At 35.2% G+C, this 18,871-nt stretch overlaps 1 protein-coding gene across 1 annotated transcript; it reads left to right on the top strand.

The window, feature by feature from the left end:
• The first annotated feature begins 1,505 nt into the window (after positions 1 to 1,505).
• LOC149844155 (pentatricopeptide repeat-containing protein At4g18975, chloroplastic-like) lies at positions 1,506 to 16,222 on the top strand. The gene is made up of 9 exons (XM_090002080.1): positions 1,506 to 1,643; positions 3,714 to 3,922; positions 4,033 to 4,077; positions 4,445 to 4,525; positions 4,726 to 4,802; positions 12,880 to 12,970; positions 14,101 to 14,245; positions 15,138 to 15,349; positions 15,833 to 16,222. Exons 2-9 carry the CDS (start codon positions 3,779 to 3,781, stop codon positions 16,019 to 16,021), a joined length of 984 nt encoding a protein of 327 aa, XP_089858206.1. The 5' UTR covers positions 1,506 to 1,643; positions 3,714 to 3,778; the 3' UTR covers positions 16,022 to 16,222.
• Positions 16,223 to 18,871: the final 2,649 nt, after the last annotated feature.

Raw genomic sequence — 18,871 nt, 5'->3', positions numbered from 1 at the left:
TGTCACCAACCAAAAGCGTTTTTCGATTTGGCAATAAAGGAAAATTGGGTCTCAGATATGTAGGAGCATTAGAGATTTTAGAACGGATTGGTGAAACAGCCTATCGAGTAGCTCTACCTCTCCAGTATGCTCAGATTCATAATGTTTTTCACGTATCTATGTTGAGAAAGTATATTCAAGATCAATCCCATGTCATTCAGTATGAGGACGTAGATATACGGGAAGACCTGACAATGAAAAAAAAGGCGATGAAAATCTTGGAACGAAGCGAACGAGTGTTGAGATCCAAGACCATTCCTCTCGTCAAGGTTAGATGGCAACATCATGGCATCGACGAAAGCACATAAGAACTTGAGGCTAGTATGCGAGAAAAGTACCTTAGTCTTTTTTAGTAGTCCTTATATGAGAATTTCGAGGATGAAATTTTATTTTAGGGAGAAATGATGTAATAACCGTAAATTTTATCAGATAAACAAATTTGAAATTTATATTTTTAAGTGGTGTAAGGATATTTTTATTGTTCTATGTGTTTATTCATTCTGGATCTCGGATATCCTGTTTGGATCTACTATATTGGATCCCTAATACCCTGTTCGGATCTTCGATATTTCATTTGGATCTTAGATATCAGATCACGAACCTTAAATTTGATATTTAATAATAGATTTCGGTCAAATGAATCAGATATCTGGTATTGGATCCTCTATATCATGATCCAATTTGATATTTGATCCAGGATGAATTGAGTGGATCCGCAAAGTTTAAATCAAAATTTTAATGAGAAAATTTCTATATTGGGCCTCCAACACTTAAGTGGGATTGGTATAACCTATGCGATGTTTGGATCCATATTACTCCATCTGGATCCTGAACATCGAAGATTTAAATATGGTAAGGGTCCAATTAAAATTTTAATTGGATCAGAGATACGATGCTTGGAATCCATAATATTTGGCTTGGATCCATGAATATTAAATTGAATCCATGATTCCAAGTCAGAATATGATGAAAATTTTAGATTCATAGATCCAGATCTCTTATATGGATTTATGAGTAAAACAGATCCTGGATCCATAATAGTTACGTGAAATTCAGAACAACATAATTAGATCCATGGTAATTCAAGCTGGATCCCTTTTTGAAATTTTAAATATTAGTATTTTGAAAAAATTAAAAAGAAAAAGATCTGGATCCGAGGATGGATCCGGATAGGCCCAAAAGCGTGGACTCAACTATAAGTGGGTTGCGGGTCACGAGTTCGGTCGAACCAAACCCGCACCATTAAAATTAAATCACGAAAAAAAAAATGACATGCGTTAAAAAAGTAAAAAAAAACCGAGTAAAGGATATTAAAAGAGTGAATACGTAACGGACCCCCTCTCCCCACGATCTCCTCCGATCCTCTCTCCCTCGCATCTCTTAAAATCCCCCCTCCACGCTCTCTCTTACTCTCTCACTCGTTATCTCCCTTCTTCTCTCCCTCTCCCTTCAGCGTTCTGTCATTCTCTCTCTGCTGCACGTCAAGGTCAAGGGCAGAAGGTGCGCACGGCTGCACCAAATCTACTGTAGCAAGGGGACCCCTTGGATGCACGGCGGCTGAAAGAGGGAATCGAAAAAAAAAACCGGGAATCTGCGATTCGGAGGTAGGGTCTCTATGATCTTGTTGTGTTGTACTCTGTTTCAAGGACTGTGCAATGGCCGATCGACACCCAGCTCATTTGGGATTGGGTTGGGTGTTTGATCTGTCTATTTTAGGGGTAAGCACGTTTTCTATTAAAGAAAATCTGAGAATCCCTAATCATCTGGTTGTTAATAATCACAAAATGGACTCACATGTTACGGGTAAAAATCTGATTATCGTATACGTGAATGCTTGTAGATTTAATACCCATGAACATTAATTTATTTCATGTTGTAGTTTTCTTATAGTTTTCATTTGGTATCCAAATGGTAGTTTCTGACGCAAATGACTTATTGGCATTTCCTTAGATTGATACGTGATGCCTCTGTTCAATCAGTTATGTAGGTACTCTGACTTAGTGTGTGAGGATGAAATTGGGCCATGAATGTCGATTTTTTTCTCTTTTTCTGTAGGTTCTTGAAGTCTGTATTTGTTAATCAGCCATGTTAATAATTATCGTTTTGCCATATTGTAAATTCCTGAACTTTCATTTCCATTGGGCATGGTATGTTTGAAGTAAAAATGTAATTTGTGTTGGTCGATTTTCTCTCTATTGTGAGTTCTTGGATTTTTTTTTTGTTTTTGTTTACTTTGAACTGCCATGTTATTATGTGACCTCAAACATGTAATCGATGTTTGCTGGTTTTCTCATGTGGTAAGTTGCTGAGATTTTCATTTTTCTCGGTACACGTTATTACATGGAATAAAAGTTTAATTGGTAATTTTCTTTAGAATGATATGTGATCTCATTAGTCAGTGGAATATGCACACAATTAGAGTCAGTTTAGGTATGTATGCATAGGCGGTCTGGTTAAAGAAAAACTCCTATGTTATCTGTACGCTTATGTGAATATGAAAAAAAATATAGTGTTGTCGTGACTGCTGACCATATAAACCATTTCTGTATATGCTGCATAGTAGGACTGAGTATGCAAGTGGATAGATCTGAGTATGAAAATACTATTCCAGCTGGTATGTAGGCGTTGCATAGCATGATAAAACATCTGATGACTCAACCTGCACATACCCATATAGAATGTCAAAAAAAAATACTATTACACCATATGCGTATTCTGTAGTTTTAATATGTATTTTGAAATTCTGTTTTTTTTTTCTCTGCATATGAATCCCAACAGCTTATGCGTATTTTGTAATCTTATTAGGTATTTAGAATTTCTGTTCTCCTGCATATGAATACCAATAGTAAAAGTATAGTTTGCAGTTTTGATATATATAGATTAGTACTGTTACTTTCCTGCATATGATTATCAATAGCCTATGAGAGTTCTGAAATTGTGATACACAAATCAGAATTGTTATTTCCACAAATGAATACAAGCTGTATGTGCCATGCTCTGCATTGGCAAAATCTTAATTTATGCAAATGAATATAATCAACATGTGTCGTAATTCTAGATATTGTTGTACTTAAAATGATATTTCTTTCTTGCATGTTAATACTAGTCACTTCGAGGTGTGTGCATGGCATCTAAAAGCATGACGATACACATAAGCCAAAATACAATCACGTTTGGAGCCCTTTTTACAATCACATTTAAAAACAAAAAGTACATAAAATAAAACCTAAATACAATCTAAAAAGCATATAAATATATATGTACATTAAGGTATATATATATGTACATGTACAATGAAATATATATATATATATATATGTATGTATTGATATTATATACATATACATACGTATATTTAACAATTCTCTGCCTTGTGATTTTGAATCATTTGAATTAGAATCAGTTTTCCTCTTTTATATCTTTTGATCATTATGATATTTGTTCATTGTTTTGTTATTTAAGCATTGAATGCATATTTTAGAAGTTGATTGAATCCTATAAGTCATCATTTATTACATTCTTGTATTTTCTTTGTTTTAAAAAAATTCTTTTATTTTTAATAAAAATAGTTTTTTAAATAAACCGATTCAAAACAAATTTGAGACGATTTTTTTATTTTTTTTGGAGAAACGATTTGGTTCAGAAACCGATTCTAACAGAATTGGATGAACCAGATTTGTACCCAAAAAGATTTTGGGCGTCATCCGAACACACTCCTTACAGGCTACAGCCATCCCCCATGCATTCGCTGCACCAGCATTATGCCCCTCTCACCCCACCCCCTCCACGTCTAAACACTAGAAGAATCCCCAAAGCAACTGCTGCACTCTCCCTTGCATCTCTACCCCTCCGCACACGTTTTTGCCTAATCTCCTCTAACCAGGTACACATTTGTTCTCTTCCTCTCATTTTTGCTTATTTTGCACATTCCTCTCTCTCTCTCTCTCTTGTTGTTAATGTTCACGGTAACTTTTTCATGTGTGGTTTCTCTAGGGAAGAAATTTTGGTTATGACCACCTTTTTCTGGTTCAGCATCGGGTACAGTTTCTGCTAATCCTTGAAAAATTCAGCATATTTTTTTCATCACAAAGAAAAGTATAGTAGTAAAGAGAAATAAAAATTATGGGTTTCTTTTGGCTGGGCAATGATCCAGGTGTGATTCGAACCCGAGACCCCTTATTTATGGTGGACTCTTGCCTCTGTCCATGGAGCCGATGAAGTTCTTCCTACTGATAAGTGACCAAAGTTGCCACTTTTCAATAGAAAAATAGCTTGCCTCTTCCCTGTTTCTTAGGGAGAGAGATGGCTTTAGGCTATTCAGAGTGACCAGACCGTTTTCTTCATTGTGACCTTTTGAAAGAGATGATGTTTTTCTCATTCTTGTTTCTGATCTCTGTTTTATTAGGCAACTGGGGTTTCTTTTCAATCTAGAGGAACCAAATTAGGTTTTTCCAGTACTAAGCATATTCCAGAGTTTTCCAGGAAGGTTAGTCTATCGTCATCTTCTTCCTCTTCTTAATTGATATAAAGAAATTCTGATAAAGATTTATTCCAATTTGAATTTGAATGGAACTCGGGGTTGGCATAATACCATTGTTGTGTTTTTGTATTGTACTATTTCCTCCATTTCTTATAACCAGTTACTGCCAGTACTGTAGACACTCAGAGATTCTTCATAATATGCAGATCAATAGTGTGCAACATAGGGAATCTCCAACTGGCGTCCGAGATAAAGCTGCCCCATTTGCTTGTGCTATTCAGAAGTAAGTCAATTTTGAATTTCCAACCAATATCTATTTTGCTAGGATTTGTGAATCTAACACATTCTTTTGTCTGCTTGCATTCTTGCGAGTTCAAATTCGTATTTTCATTGGATTTTTCTTTTCAAACTTCTTTTTCTTGATCTTTTTGCAATGAAGTATGCAGAATTACAAGCTTAAGATGCAAAAGCATCAACCAAGTCCAATAATGGACAAATACAAATGCACAATAAGCACACAAGCAAAAAGTTACAAAAAGCCTCAAAAGGCAAAGCCAACAAGTAAAGAATAAATATTATTGGAGACTTGTGAAATACATAAGGAAAACAAAGGAGAACACACCCTATTTATACACAAATATGACCGTTGGGGCCCCAACGACTCTATGAGTGGGGCCCTAAATGCTATAAACAAAAAGAAAAGAAAAAGTAAAAAATACATAAAAAGAAATACAAAAAAAAAGAAAATAGTTGCTTCTAGAAAACAACTATCAGTACATGTGACAAAACGAAAATGCCCCTATCGGGCAAACTAAAACTATATATATATATATATATATATATATATATATTAACACTCCCCCACAAACTTATGGAAAAATAACCAAAAGTTTGTTAAAGAGAAAGATAATTGAGAAGCTATAAGTGCTTTTGTCAAGTAATATGGCAGTTGGTACTCTGATGTGACATACAACAATGCAATAGTTTTTCTCATATATTCATCCTATACATAATGACAATCCATCTCGATATGTTTGGTTCGCTCATAGAAGATGTGATTGCTTGCGACGTAAATTGTACTCTTATTATCACAGCATATCTTCGAAGGAGCGGAGGTGATTATACCCATATCATTGAGAAGACTTCAAAGTCACACAAGCTCCATAGTTGTAGTAGTCATTACACGATATTCGACTTCAGGTGAGGATAGTGATACTTTATGTTGCTTTTTGCATCTCTATGAAATTATAGTCACCTAAAAATACATAAAAACCGATAGTTGAGACTCTATCATTGGGATTTACATCCTAATCAACATCAGTATAGGCATGGAAATCAAATGAAGATTAGGATAGAAAAAACCCCTTGGTTATAGTCTTCATGATTTATCTAACAATTCTTAAGACAACACTCATGTGTACAGTGGTAGGTGCATGCTGAAACTGACTGACCAAGTAAACTGCATGAGCTATGTCTGGTCGAGTGATGGATAAGTATGTGAGTGATCCAACAAGTTGACAGTAAGGAGTAGGATCTTCAAGTAGGGTCCCATCTTCCAATCTTAATTTTGTATTAATTATTTCTGGAGTTTCTATCTTCTTATCATCTGAAATATCAGACTTAGTACAAATGTCAACAACAAGTTTCATTTGAAAAAGAATGTACCATCTGGGAGAGTACGCAACTTCAATACCTAAGAAGCATATTAAGAAACCTAAATCAGACATATCAAAGTTTTCTTTTAAAATATTTTTAATATTATTGATTCCTTGTTGGTCACTTCCAGTGATAATCATATTGTCTACATAAAGTAGAAGAGTAACAACCATAGAAATTATACTTTTAACAAAAAGAGCAGTGTTAGTATAACATGAATGAAAACCCAGATGAATTATTACATTACTAAATTTATCATGCCAAGCTTTTGGAGCTTGTTTTAGACCATATAAAGTTTTTTTAAGTTTAAGGATTTTACCCTTTTCAACATAAAATCCCGGCGGAGGATCCATGTAAACCTCTTCATTTAATTCACTATTTAAAAAAGCATTGTTGACATCTAGTTGGTAGATAGGCCATTTTTTAATAAGTGCAACAACTATAAGGGTCCTAACACTAGCCATTTTAGCTACCGGGGCGAATGTTTCTTCATAGTCAATATCACTCTTGAGAGTACCCTTTGGCTACTAACCTAGCTTTGTATCGTTCAAGAAACCCATCATTCTTGGTTTTAACCTTAAAAATCCATCTACATCTTATAGATTTCTTTCCTACGGGTAATAAAGTTATTTAACATATTTTAGCTTTTTCAAGAGCATTAAGTTCTATATTCATAGCTTCAACCTGTTGAGGAAGATTTTTAGCCTCATTATAATGTGATGGTTCATGATAGGAATGCAATGCAATTAGATATGACCTATATATTGGTGTTAATGGAACATAAGATACAAACGTATTTGGCGGGTTGGAGATATGATTGGATCTCCTAAGGGAGGTTTCCTCTAATGAAGAATTTTGAGAATATTTTTCTAAAGCATGTAGATGATTTCTTTGTTCACGTCGAGTTATAAGTTTGCATAGGTTTATCAATAACATCATTATTTATAGGTGATTCTTCATGCACATTATCATCACCATTTTCATTGATATTTAAAGGATTATCCGTTATGTCATCCAAAGAATCATCACAAGAATTCAACTCTTCTTATGGCAAGAGATCAAATAAAAATTTATAATAAATTTCATTGTTTTATTTGGTCTTCTCAAAACCATTTTTATTTTTAAAAAAGGTTACATCTTTAGAAACATATAATTTGTTGCTCTTAGGATCAAAACATCTATATCCTTTTTTGTTCTCTCCATAACTCATGAATACACATTCAATGGCTTTTGGAGACAGTTTATCTCTTTTGTGAAAAAGCACAAAACACTTACAACCAAAGATCCGCAACCGATTGAAGTCTGGTGCTTTTTCAAAAAAAAAAAATATAAGGGGATATGTTCTGTAAGGATGATGAGACCATTCTATTTATCAAATAAGTTGATGTTAGAGCGATCTTGACTCAAAATTTTTTTAGAATGTCTTTAGAAATAAGTAGTGTCCTAGTGGTTTCTAAAATATGTCTATATTTTCTTTCGGCTATTCCATTCTGTTGGGGAGTTCTTGGACATGATTTTTTGTGACAAATTCTTTTTAGTTTTAAATAATTTTGAAATTCTTTTGATAAGTACTCACAACCTGAATCTGATCTAAGAATAGAGATGTTGCTTTGAAATTGATTTTTGACAATCATTTGAAATTTTTTAAAGAAGGAGAAAACATTAGTTTTATAATTAAGAAAGTATATCCATATATATCTAGTGAAATCATCAATAAAGGTAACATGATATGAATATTCTCTTTTTGATATGACGAGAGAATGTCCCTAAACATCCGAATGCACTAATTCAAAAGGTCTTTTAGAGACAAATGTTTTATTTGGAAGGGAGTGAATTTCGTCTTTTCAAAAATACTATCTTTGCAAACTAATTTTTTTTCATTGCAAATTTTTTTCCCAAAGGGATGAAGATACATATTCGAGAAGCTTGGATGCCCAAGTCATGTATGTCAAGTTTCAATATCTTTATCTTGGATATAATTTCAAAAAGAGTTTAGAGGAAGGTTTAGATAGTTCATGTAGTAGAAATCTCCCTTTCTATGACCTTGACCAATCTGCTTCCTAGATCGGAGATCCTGCATGAAGCAACCCTTAGATGAGAAGAAGATTTCACATCCATGATCAAAAATTTGTTAGACAGAAAAAAGATTTAAACTTAATTGAGGAATAACCCTTACTTTTGGCACAAAATTTTTTTTAGAGAAATTTAAGGTTCAACATTTTTAATTTGCAAAGATGTTCCATCGGTAGTTGAAACATAGGAGGTTTTTGAATTAGTGCATAAGTCAGATAAATCATTCTCAAGAGGTGTCATATAGAAGGAGGCTCCCGAATCAAGGATCCAAGAAGATATACCTAGATGAGAAGATGAGGTTATTGTGGCACTCGATGTAGGGGGAGATTTGAGTAGCATTTGAAGTGCCTCCGATAATTGAGCAAGAGAAAATAAATCTTTTCCTTTAACTGATTATTTCTTGTTGTGGTTTCTTCAACAGAATCAACTTTGTTGTTCGAGTTTTCATATAACTTGGGGCAATTAGGCCGTATATGACCAGTTCATGGAAATGATGACAATTAGCCTTCTTGTAGCCTCAATTATAGTTATTTTGCCTTAAAGTGTGGAAGTTTGTATGTTTTGACATGATTGCCAGGCTTGGACACAACTAACACTCCATCTCTTTTTTTTTATCATACCAAGACGAGTCTCCTCTTGGTATATTTCGGCAATGACATCTTCCAAGGAAAGAGGTTTAGATCTATGAAAGAGAGACAATCTAACTTGTTCATATTCAGGACTAAGCCCATGTAAAAATTGGAAAAAATGCTCTTTTTCTATTTACTCTCTTTTTAGTTTGATATCTTCACTAGCAACCCACTTGGGTTCAAGAAGAGATAGTTCATCCCATAAGGGACTAAAAGTGCTAAAATAATCGCAGACACTCATGTTTATTTGTTTAATGATACGTATTTTTTTTAGAAAAAGAATTGCCTTGCAAGATCATTTTGTGTATACATACCTTTTATAAAGAACCATCTCTCATTTGCCTTGCGAAATTTGGTTATGTTGGCACAAATCTTGAGCTCAACATTGTTCATGAACCATGCGAGGATCTTGGCATGTTTACTTTCTCAATCTTCTATCTTGGATTGATGATTCTCAATAGCTTTTGTGTGAGCATTTCCTTCTAGAGCTTTTTCTTTACCTCCTTCCATCTTGGTGAGTTTGAGTTGAGGTTCTGGAATGGAGCCCATCACATATCCTCAAAGCTTCTTGCCTCTGAGGTTATTCTCCATGGCAGATGCCCACATCACGTAGTTGGTACCATTTAACTTGAAGGAGAGATTAATCTTTTGGTCATTCTTCATTGAGACTTGGACAGAAGAATGACAAAGAGTATGAAAAAGATCCTCCACTTAAGTTGCGGCAAGGGCTTGATTCCCAAATCACGATCTTTCAATGGTCACCTTTAAAGAGACCAAGAGCACAATCAAGCTCTGATACCATGAAATGAAGAATGCGGAATTACAAGCTTAAGATGCAAAAGCATCAACCAAGTCCAATAATGGACAAATACAAATGCACAATAAGCATATAAGCAAGAAGTCTAAAAAAAAAACAATACAAAAAGCCTCAAAAGGCAAAGCTAACAAGTAAAGAATAAATATTATTGAAGGAGACTTGTGAAATACATAAGGGGTATACGCCCTATTTATACAAAAAATGAGAGAGGAGACCATTGGGAGCTCTCATAGAGTCTTTGGGAAGCTCCCAACGATTATATTTATGACCGTTGGGGCCCCAATGGCTCCATGAGTGGGGCCCCAAATGCTATAAACAAAAAAAAGAAAATTAAAAAATACATAAAATAAATACAAAAAATAAATAAGAAAATAGTTGTTTCTAGAAAACAACTATGAGTACATGTGAAAAGACGAAAATTCCCCTATCGGGCAAACTAGAACTATATATATTAACACTTTTGTTATGAATATGTCATTGCAAGCTTTGGTCTTTCATTTGTGTTAGGACCAGTGTTGTGAAAAGCGTTGAGGCGTAGCGAGGCGCTCCACTAAAATCTGAGGCGAGGCGTAAAGCGTAAGCCTAAAAAAAAAAATTTAACTTAAAAAAACTATAAAAAATATCTAAAATTATAAATAAATAAAAAATGCTTTGTTGATGAAGCAACAACCAATAAGAAATAAAAAAATCTCAAATAAATACTGAAAAAATATGAGATTAACATGTAAAAGTAATATTAATGCAACAACTTGATCTATGTAAGTATCTAAGAAATAAAATATGAGCATTCATTCAATAAAAAATTAACATTAACAATGAAATGCATATTTGCATTAACATTTTTAGCAAATCACTAGGATCTGAGGCAAATCCAGTTGTTTCAAAGTGATTTAACAGATATAATAAACAAAATAGCTCCGGATTTCGAATGCACACAAGTCAAAATTTCCAACAAAGTTCTAATCAAACATAGACAACAACTGGTGAAATTTCAGTAAATAAAGATTTTTGTATGTGTCTGCATTCTTTGAGTGAAACTGCGTGTCACTACTACAATGTAAAAATAACTTAACAGCACCAATTACAATGCATGCAATTACAATGCATGATTTAAAATCCATCTGACCAACCAGAAGCATGCACAACAAAACGTTAACCATAATACACTTGAGCCATAACCTCTATATATAATTTCACATGATGCAAGTGCACAACTGGGGGAAAGAAAATTTTCGATGAATCCCATAGGTCTCATGTGAACAATAAAGGAACGGATCTTGATTAATACAAACACTAATGGTCTTCAATATACCGCAAGAACATTCCTTTCTTCACAGAAGAGGCAGTTTCTTGGATAGAAAATTTCTTGAATCATCTTCCTTTCAAATATCTAACAATTCAGTCACCTGCTTTTGATCCTCAAACATGAAAGTTACAACTTACAACTGTAACAGTTCCAAAAGCATTTGGAATCTAAGATGTGGCAATCATTAATCAAGCCTGGAAATACAAATCAACATAAGCACCAGCCAGTTGCGCCCGCCAAATCATATGGTGAATGGCAGGATTAGCACATTAGACAATTTTCACCTAGTCGGCAAAAGAAATCTGCATACATACGAAACTTCTCGACACATCAAATTAACACAATCCATGAAAGAAACCCCCCAAGTACAACTAAATCGAGCAGAATCACACAGAAAAAACATGCCCATTCAAAAGGAGATTGCGTGAAGATTAGTCAACGTCTTATAATCACAGTCCAATTAAGATAACCCAATTCTTGAATTCACAGCTCACGAAAAACGCAAATTAAAGGATTCTATCTCCATACATATGTAAATCTGTTAGGTTTTTTAATACCCACAAGTCACCCTAAATCCGCTTAGCAAAAAAATGATGGTAGAAAACGACCAAGAAACCCTAAATCCGCTTAGCAAAAAGATGATGGCAGAAAACAACCAAAGGTCGAAAGAACAACTGATGATCCCAATCATAATTTTCAGATCTAACGTTGTAAGTGAGGGAGAACGGAAAAAGGACCGAAAACCCTTATTTCTTGAAGGAGGAGATTGGGTTTTCAATCCAATCTCCATCACGAGAGAGACAGAGAGAATGCTACGACTGTGAAAGCCGAGAGGGAGACGTACCTGATTCGGCTCCACCACGAGAGAGGCGTGCCTGTTTCGGCTCCACCACGAGAGAGACAGAGAGAATGCTGCAACTGTGAGAGCCGAGAGGGAGAGATTGCTGTGAGAAAAAAAAATAGAAAGAGAGGGGTTCGAAAAAACTAAAATAGTAAAATCAACACTTAAAGGGTCGAGGGCAGTATGTTTATGCCCTAATTTTTGGTCAAATGAGGGTTTTTACCCTCATTTGGCCAAATGCTTTGAGGCGTGTACGCCTCAGCCTCAGGCGCGCCTCGTCTCGAGGAGTGCGCCTCAAGGGTTTTGCTCTTTACACATGCGCCTCAAGGCAAAAAGCCTCTCGCCTTGAGGCGAGGCATGCTTTTTGCGCCTTGAGGCGCGTTTTTAATAACATTGGTCAGGACATCTTAGATAAAAGAAGTCTTGTTCCATCTTTAGCTATTGCTTGTTAATGTTTGCTGATGTAATAGTTCTTCGACTCCACGATGCTCTATGACCATACATCAAAACTTTTGGATTCTTTTTCTTTGGTTATGGTTCTGAGTTTACTGCTATTACCTTGCAACCTGTATCCTGATTTCTCATTCATTTGATTCATATGGTATTTGGTGATAAGTCATAACATCACTTGAAGGGAATGTGCATGATCTCGATCATACCATACAAGCTGGTTTATATAAAAAGAGGATATTAGCTGATCAGAGATAAAAATTCACGTGCATACATGAAAATCTGTATGAGCTTTGGATTATTGATACTTGAATTGGCTGAATCCATATGATTGTACTGAAATACCCATATTGATTAATAAAAGCTTTTATTTTCACTGGAAAAAGATTTTTGATTTTTGTTCCTTAGTGATTATCTGGTGGTATCTGTTGGCTCATTTTGTGAAATTCAATTATGATTTTAGCATCCTAGTCTTTGTTGTTGTCATAAAATTGAAACATAAAGATGATCGGAGGATTGAATATGACATTTCCTTTTGGCAATTTTGAAATTATTCACATGCTTACTTTTCTTGTTTGTGAAGAGTAGGAAAGAAAAGATTTCCAAAAAAGAGCATCACCTTTGGAAGAGGAGAGAGACAGCTGGATCTGGGCAGAAGGCATTGAATCTTGTGAGGATTGTAAGTTGTTCCATGATGCTATGTCGTGCGAGTGTGTGTGCATATGCGAATTATTTCATTTCCTTTTGGTAGAAGGTGAGTTAACTCTGGACAGAAAATGGAACCAGATGCTAAGTGATTTGCTTTACCAAGATGGAAGAAATAATTGATTTACAATGTGTGTATAAAATACATTTTCTTCATGTCCAGAAGTGTCCATATACAAAGAGGAAAGAGTAACTTTGTGTAACCATAAACTTAAGTTTTATTTAGTCACAATGATCCATGGTGCTCTGCTTCTTTGTTCCTCTCCTTTACACCATTCATACACTTACCACAGCCAGTTCAATTTCATATATTTCCCTTCTTATTGTATTCTCATCTTTTCTCTCTTTTGATCTTCCATATCTTTGATCACATCCTATTATTTTCCTTTTCACTAAATTTTTCTTGTTCTCTAAAATATTCCCTTTTTTTATTTTCTATTCTTTCAATAAAAATTCTACAACAACAACAACAACAACAACTACGCCTTCATCCCAAAACAATTGGGGTCGGCGATATGAACCAAAAAAGAAAATCATTCTGGGTCTTCCACATGAATCCTTCTCCTCCAATCATTTCTATCCAATGCCATGTCCTCGGTGAGGTTCAAAGCATTCATATCCTTTCCTATCATCTCCATCCAAGTCTTCCTAGGCCTACCCCGACCTCTTTTAACTAATATATTTTCCCATTTCTCCATCCTTCTAACTGGAGCATCAATAAAAATTCTACATTCTAAAAAAATTGTCTGAAGTTTAAACTAGGTTTTCTCTATGCAAATGTTTTCTGTATATCATAGCATTAGAACAGCTGCAGACCAAGTAATGTTGCTCAATCTAACACAGTTGAATATTATTCCATGGTTTTTGTTACACTTGAAGTTGTGTAGGTTAGGCATTTTTTTTCCTGCCTTGCATTGGTCCAATTTTCTACCCTCCTGTAATAGTAGAGGCCACATTTCAATCTCTTTTTTATTATATTCATTGAGAATCAATTTGAATTGCATTTTTCATGACTGAACATCTCAAACAATTAAAAATGAAGTCAGAGCATTACTGACAAGTTTCACATTTGTTAACAAATTTCTTCAAAAAACATTTCGTCAGGTTTCCAAACTCCCAAATGAGAAGGAAACAGTATATGGAGCACTAGATAAGTGGATTGCTTGGGAGACAGAATTCCCTTTGGTTGCAGCTGCTAAAGCTCTTGGAATTCTGCGGAAGAGGAACCAATGGCTACGTATTATTCAGGAAAGACTACTTACCTTCTCAGTTTCTTAGATTTTCCATTCAGAGGTTTTTATTTTGGATTTTATGCCTGTACATACTATTTCTCAAGCCTCATGTCAATAGATTCAGGACTTGACTCGGTGTGCCTGACGGCCCTGACCTATGGCTCACCTAAGTGAAGTCAGCACTTGGCTAGATCATATATATATATATATGTTTGTTAGGTATATATGTAATCATGTTTGTATATACATTCTTTCAGAATGTATTTTAGGCTTATTGTATTTTTTTGTATTTCTTTATTTTTTTATTCTTAGTTTTATTTATTAGTTAAATGCCCATTAGAGGCATTTTTATCAGTTTGTTCTAGTCCAATGGCTAGCTAAGCTAGCTGTTGGACTAGCCCAATGGCTAGTTGAGCCCCCCTCTCTTGTTCCCATTCTCTTGAATATATATGGGGGGCTTTCCCCCTTGTAATGCATGCTTTCCTTAAGCATTTCTTTCTAGTAAAATTTATATATTTTTATGTTCCTTGCCCTTTAGTGGCTTGTTTGTGTTCTCTCTTGTGCTCTTGTATTAGCCGTTAGTGGCTTATGTGTATTGCCGTAATGGCCTTGTGACACTTTAGTTATTGTGTTGCCCTTAGTGGCTCTCTTATTGTGCACTCTTTTTTATTGTTTCATTACACTGTTTTCTTCTGTTAACTTTTATTTGTAAGCTATCAAATCTGAAATATTTCTGTTACCAAGTGTTACATGAAAAAAAATTCCAACCTCTGTGTGTGTGTGTATGAACACATGTTGGCCTAAATTGCTTAATTTACTGTAGGCCAGTGCTGGGCTCATGCTAGGCTAATCCAGGCTTATTTGCATCATTTCCACCTTCACTGAACTGTAATTTTGGAGTTTGGCAGGTTACTAAATGGATGTTGAGCAAAGGTCAAGGGTTGACGATGGGAACATACGATACCCTCCTATTGGCTTTTGACATGGATGGGAGAATTGATGAAGCAGAAGCTGTTTGGAAAGTGATTTTGGAAACTCATACACGTTCTGTTCCAAGACGGCTATTTTCTAGGATGATGTCCTTGTACGATCAGCATCATATGCCTGAGAAGCTTTTAGAGGTATTGTACATTATCTTTGTTATTTTTATCTTGTAAATGAGCATATTAAAGCTATGGATTCTTTTAGAAAGTTCTCACGCATCTTTGTTTGATCAGTTTATTCTGCTTATTTGGTTGCAAATTTGATTCTACTGTTTCTACGTATTGGTGCCAAAATTTCTTGAAAATCATTTCCCCTGTGGGTGGTCTGCAGTTTCCAAATGTACCATGAATGTTCATGCTCAAGTATCAGTAGTACTCTGCCTTGGTGTTTGAAATATCACGTAGAGTGGGCTTATTTATAAGGTCAATAGTTACAAGTAATCTTCGACAGTTGGTTTTGTAATCCAAAAGTGAATATGCTGGTTCTGAGCTCCACTATTGTGTTTTGATGTAAACCTTAATGCGTGTATGTTGCATATCTTGCATGTGTCAGTCGCACACACGCCCGCAAAAAACATGCACAGATAAACCTAGCTAGGGGTTTTACCTTGAGAACCTCAGGTGTTTGCAGACATGGAAGAATTGGGTGTGAAGCCAGATGAAGATACTGTTAGAAGAATTGCTCGTGCATTCCAGAAGCTTGGTCAAGAAGACAAACGAAAACTGGTGATACAGAGATATGGGCTCAAATGGAAGTATATACATTTTAATGGCGAGCGTGTTAGAGTTAAAGTTGCTGAAGATGGCTAGTCTGTCTAGATTATTCATGCCCCTTGTTGAATGAAGCCCTGCACTTGTGGACATGCGTATAGATATAAATGAGAGATGCAGGTACCAAAAAGTCTTGTAACATTAGAGGCATCGAATAGAGCAGTGTCTTTGCCGTGCATTCTCCAGCTAAATGTGTGGACAGTTTGGCCATTAAATAATTGAGCAATTTGTTTCTAATAATGCTGTTTGTTCTTTCTGAAATTTGTATACTGAAGAAGCACTAGAATGGTTTGCTGCTGTATTTGCGAAGAAGTGACCCGTGACTATCTTTTCTCACATAAAAATTCGGTCTATAAAAATCAAATTGTATTCAATTGTTACTCATTGGCTTGAACACTGAACAACCCTCTTAACTAACTGCAAGTCCTAGCAACACTTAAATGTGATCTAAAAATGACCATACTGTCTTTGTAAAATAGTGTATTTTCGGAAATGCCTCGCAATTTGCCGAAATCTTTTTCATGTCTAAAATTTTGATTCTCAATTTTTTAGGACATCTGGCTTTATGACGTTCGCAAATCATCTGTACAAATGTCTCAAAAATGTGTGAACCTCTTTTTTACTAAAAAAGCTACATAGGAGGTTTGCAAATATGGTACTATCTTTGCAAATCATGTTTGTGAATGTTTTCAAAATGTGTAAATTTTTTACTAAAATCACGTAAGGGCGAGGACATTTGCATGCGAAGGTTAGGACATTCGCAAATGTGAGAATATTTAGTTAAATGAAGTTTGTAAATATAGTACATGTTTGCAAATGTTCTTAAAATGTGTGAATCTTTAACTAAATACTTTCTTGTCCTGACACATTTGCAAATGTCCTTAAACATGATTTTTTTGTAAAAAGGGATTCACAGATTTTGGGACATTTGCAAAAATGATTTGTGAACATCATGCTATATTTGTGAAAGGGCAAAAATGTTGAGAATCAACATTTTGGGTCAAGCAGAATATTTAACAAATTGTAAAGCATTTTGAAGAATGCATCATTTTACAAGGACAATATATGGCCACGCTCAGAGATTGAGAGAGATGTTGGTGTGTTAGGGGGTTGTTGCATGTGATTTAGACATTTAGGTATGTTTGGTTGCATCTTGTGAAAATCGGACTCACAAGAGGGAAGAGAAGCAGAAATAGAGAAACCGTATATGATATTGAAAAAAAACTTGATACAACCGGCTTCTATGTACAGGTATTTATAACCAAAAAATACAAAGCACTATATGCCAATCTTGAACTCTATACAACTAATGACTCTGCATGATTCAGATGTCTTGATAAAACAGTAGTCTTCAAATAACAAACTCATAGTCTTCAAATAACAAACTTCTGATAATATTACCAACCGAACTTTTGATAAAATATGAACTAACCGAACTTGAACTTCTAGTAATATTAGAACTCTTCTCAAAACGATACTCTTAACACTCCCCCTCAAACAGGTGTGTGGAGGTTGCACACACCTAGTTTGTCGAGAAGATGAACAAAAGTTTTGTTTCCCAACGCCTTGGTGAAAATATTTGCTATTTGATCTTGACTACGAATATAGCAAGTATGAATAATGCCTTGCGCCAACTTTTCGTGCACCACATGACAGTCAATATAAATATGTTTGGTGTGTTCATGATATACCGAATTTGCAGCAATATGCAGAGCCGCTTGATTATCACAAAATACAGTGAATGACTATGTGTGCACAAGACTAGATCATTCAACAATAATTTAAGCTAGAAAACCTCACACACAACATTTGGCATAGCACAATACTCTGACTCAACGGACAAACGAGAAATTGTGGTTTGTTTCTTTGTTTTTCTAGAGATAGGAGTAGGACCCAAGAATATGCAATACCCGGTTATAGAGTGTCGCGTTTGTGGGTAGGCTGCCCAATATGAGTCACATAACGCAGTAAGATTAAGAGAATTATTACTTTGCAGTAATATACCTTGTTCCACTCGAAGGGCAGCTTGAAAATGTGAAAGTCTCAGTTCCTACATGAACCGACTCAGAACATGTACTGCAAATTATATGTCCGGTGGTGTGATACTTAAATATATCAATCATCCAATCAGATGATGATAGTGAAGAGGATTATGTATAAGGTCTCCCTGTTCTGGACTCAGTCCGTGTTTTTGCTCCATGGGAAAAGAGATGGGTTTAGCACCAAGAAAGCCCATCTCAATTATAATATCCAAGGCATACTTCTGTTGAGACAAGTAGATTTCTTTGTCTGAGCAAGCAACCTTAATGCCCAAAAAATACTTTAAAGCTCATAAATCTTTCATGTGAAACAATCGAGAGAGATGTAGCTTCAACTTATCAATTTCTCTCAAACTATTAACTGCGATGACTAGATCATTCACATAGATTAAAACTGTCACAAAGACATGATGTTTAACATAAGTAAAGAGTGAATGGTCTGCATGAGACTGTTTAAACCCGAAGCTTTCAAGAGCATTAGAGAGTTTGTGGTACCAATTCCGCGATGACTGTTTTAAGCCATACAAGGATTTCTATAATTTACACACAAGATTCCCCCTTGTGGAGCATATCCTGGAGGAATCTCCATATATACATTCTCATGTAAATCTTCGTGCAAAAATGCATTCCGAACATCCATTTGGCAAAGCACCCATTTGTGAGCAGCTGTAATCATTAGTAAAGTTCTTACCGTGACCATTTTCGCAATGGGGGAAAAGTCTCATTATAGTCAAGACCCTCTTGTTGTGAGTATCCTTTGGCTACCAACCACGTCTTATACCGTCCGATCGACCTGTCAGATTTATGTTTTACCTTATATACCCACTTACAATCGATGGATTTCACATTG

This window comes from Nuphar pumila, chromosome 3 (genome assembly GCF_984573655.1).
Source record: "Nuphar pumila chromosome 3, dmNupPumi1.hap1.1, whole genome shotgun sequence".
Taxonomy (NCBI): Eukaryota; Viridiplantae; Streptophyta; class Magnoliopsida; order Nymphaeales; family Nymphaeaceae; genus Nuphar; species Nuphar pumila.
This window is presented reverse-complemented; position numbering and strand designations above follow the sequence as displayed.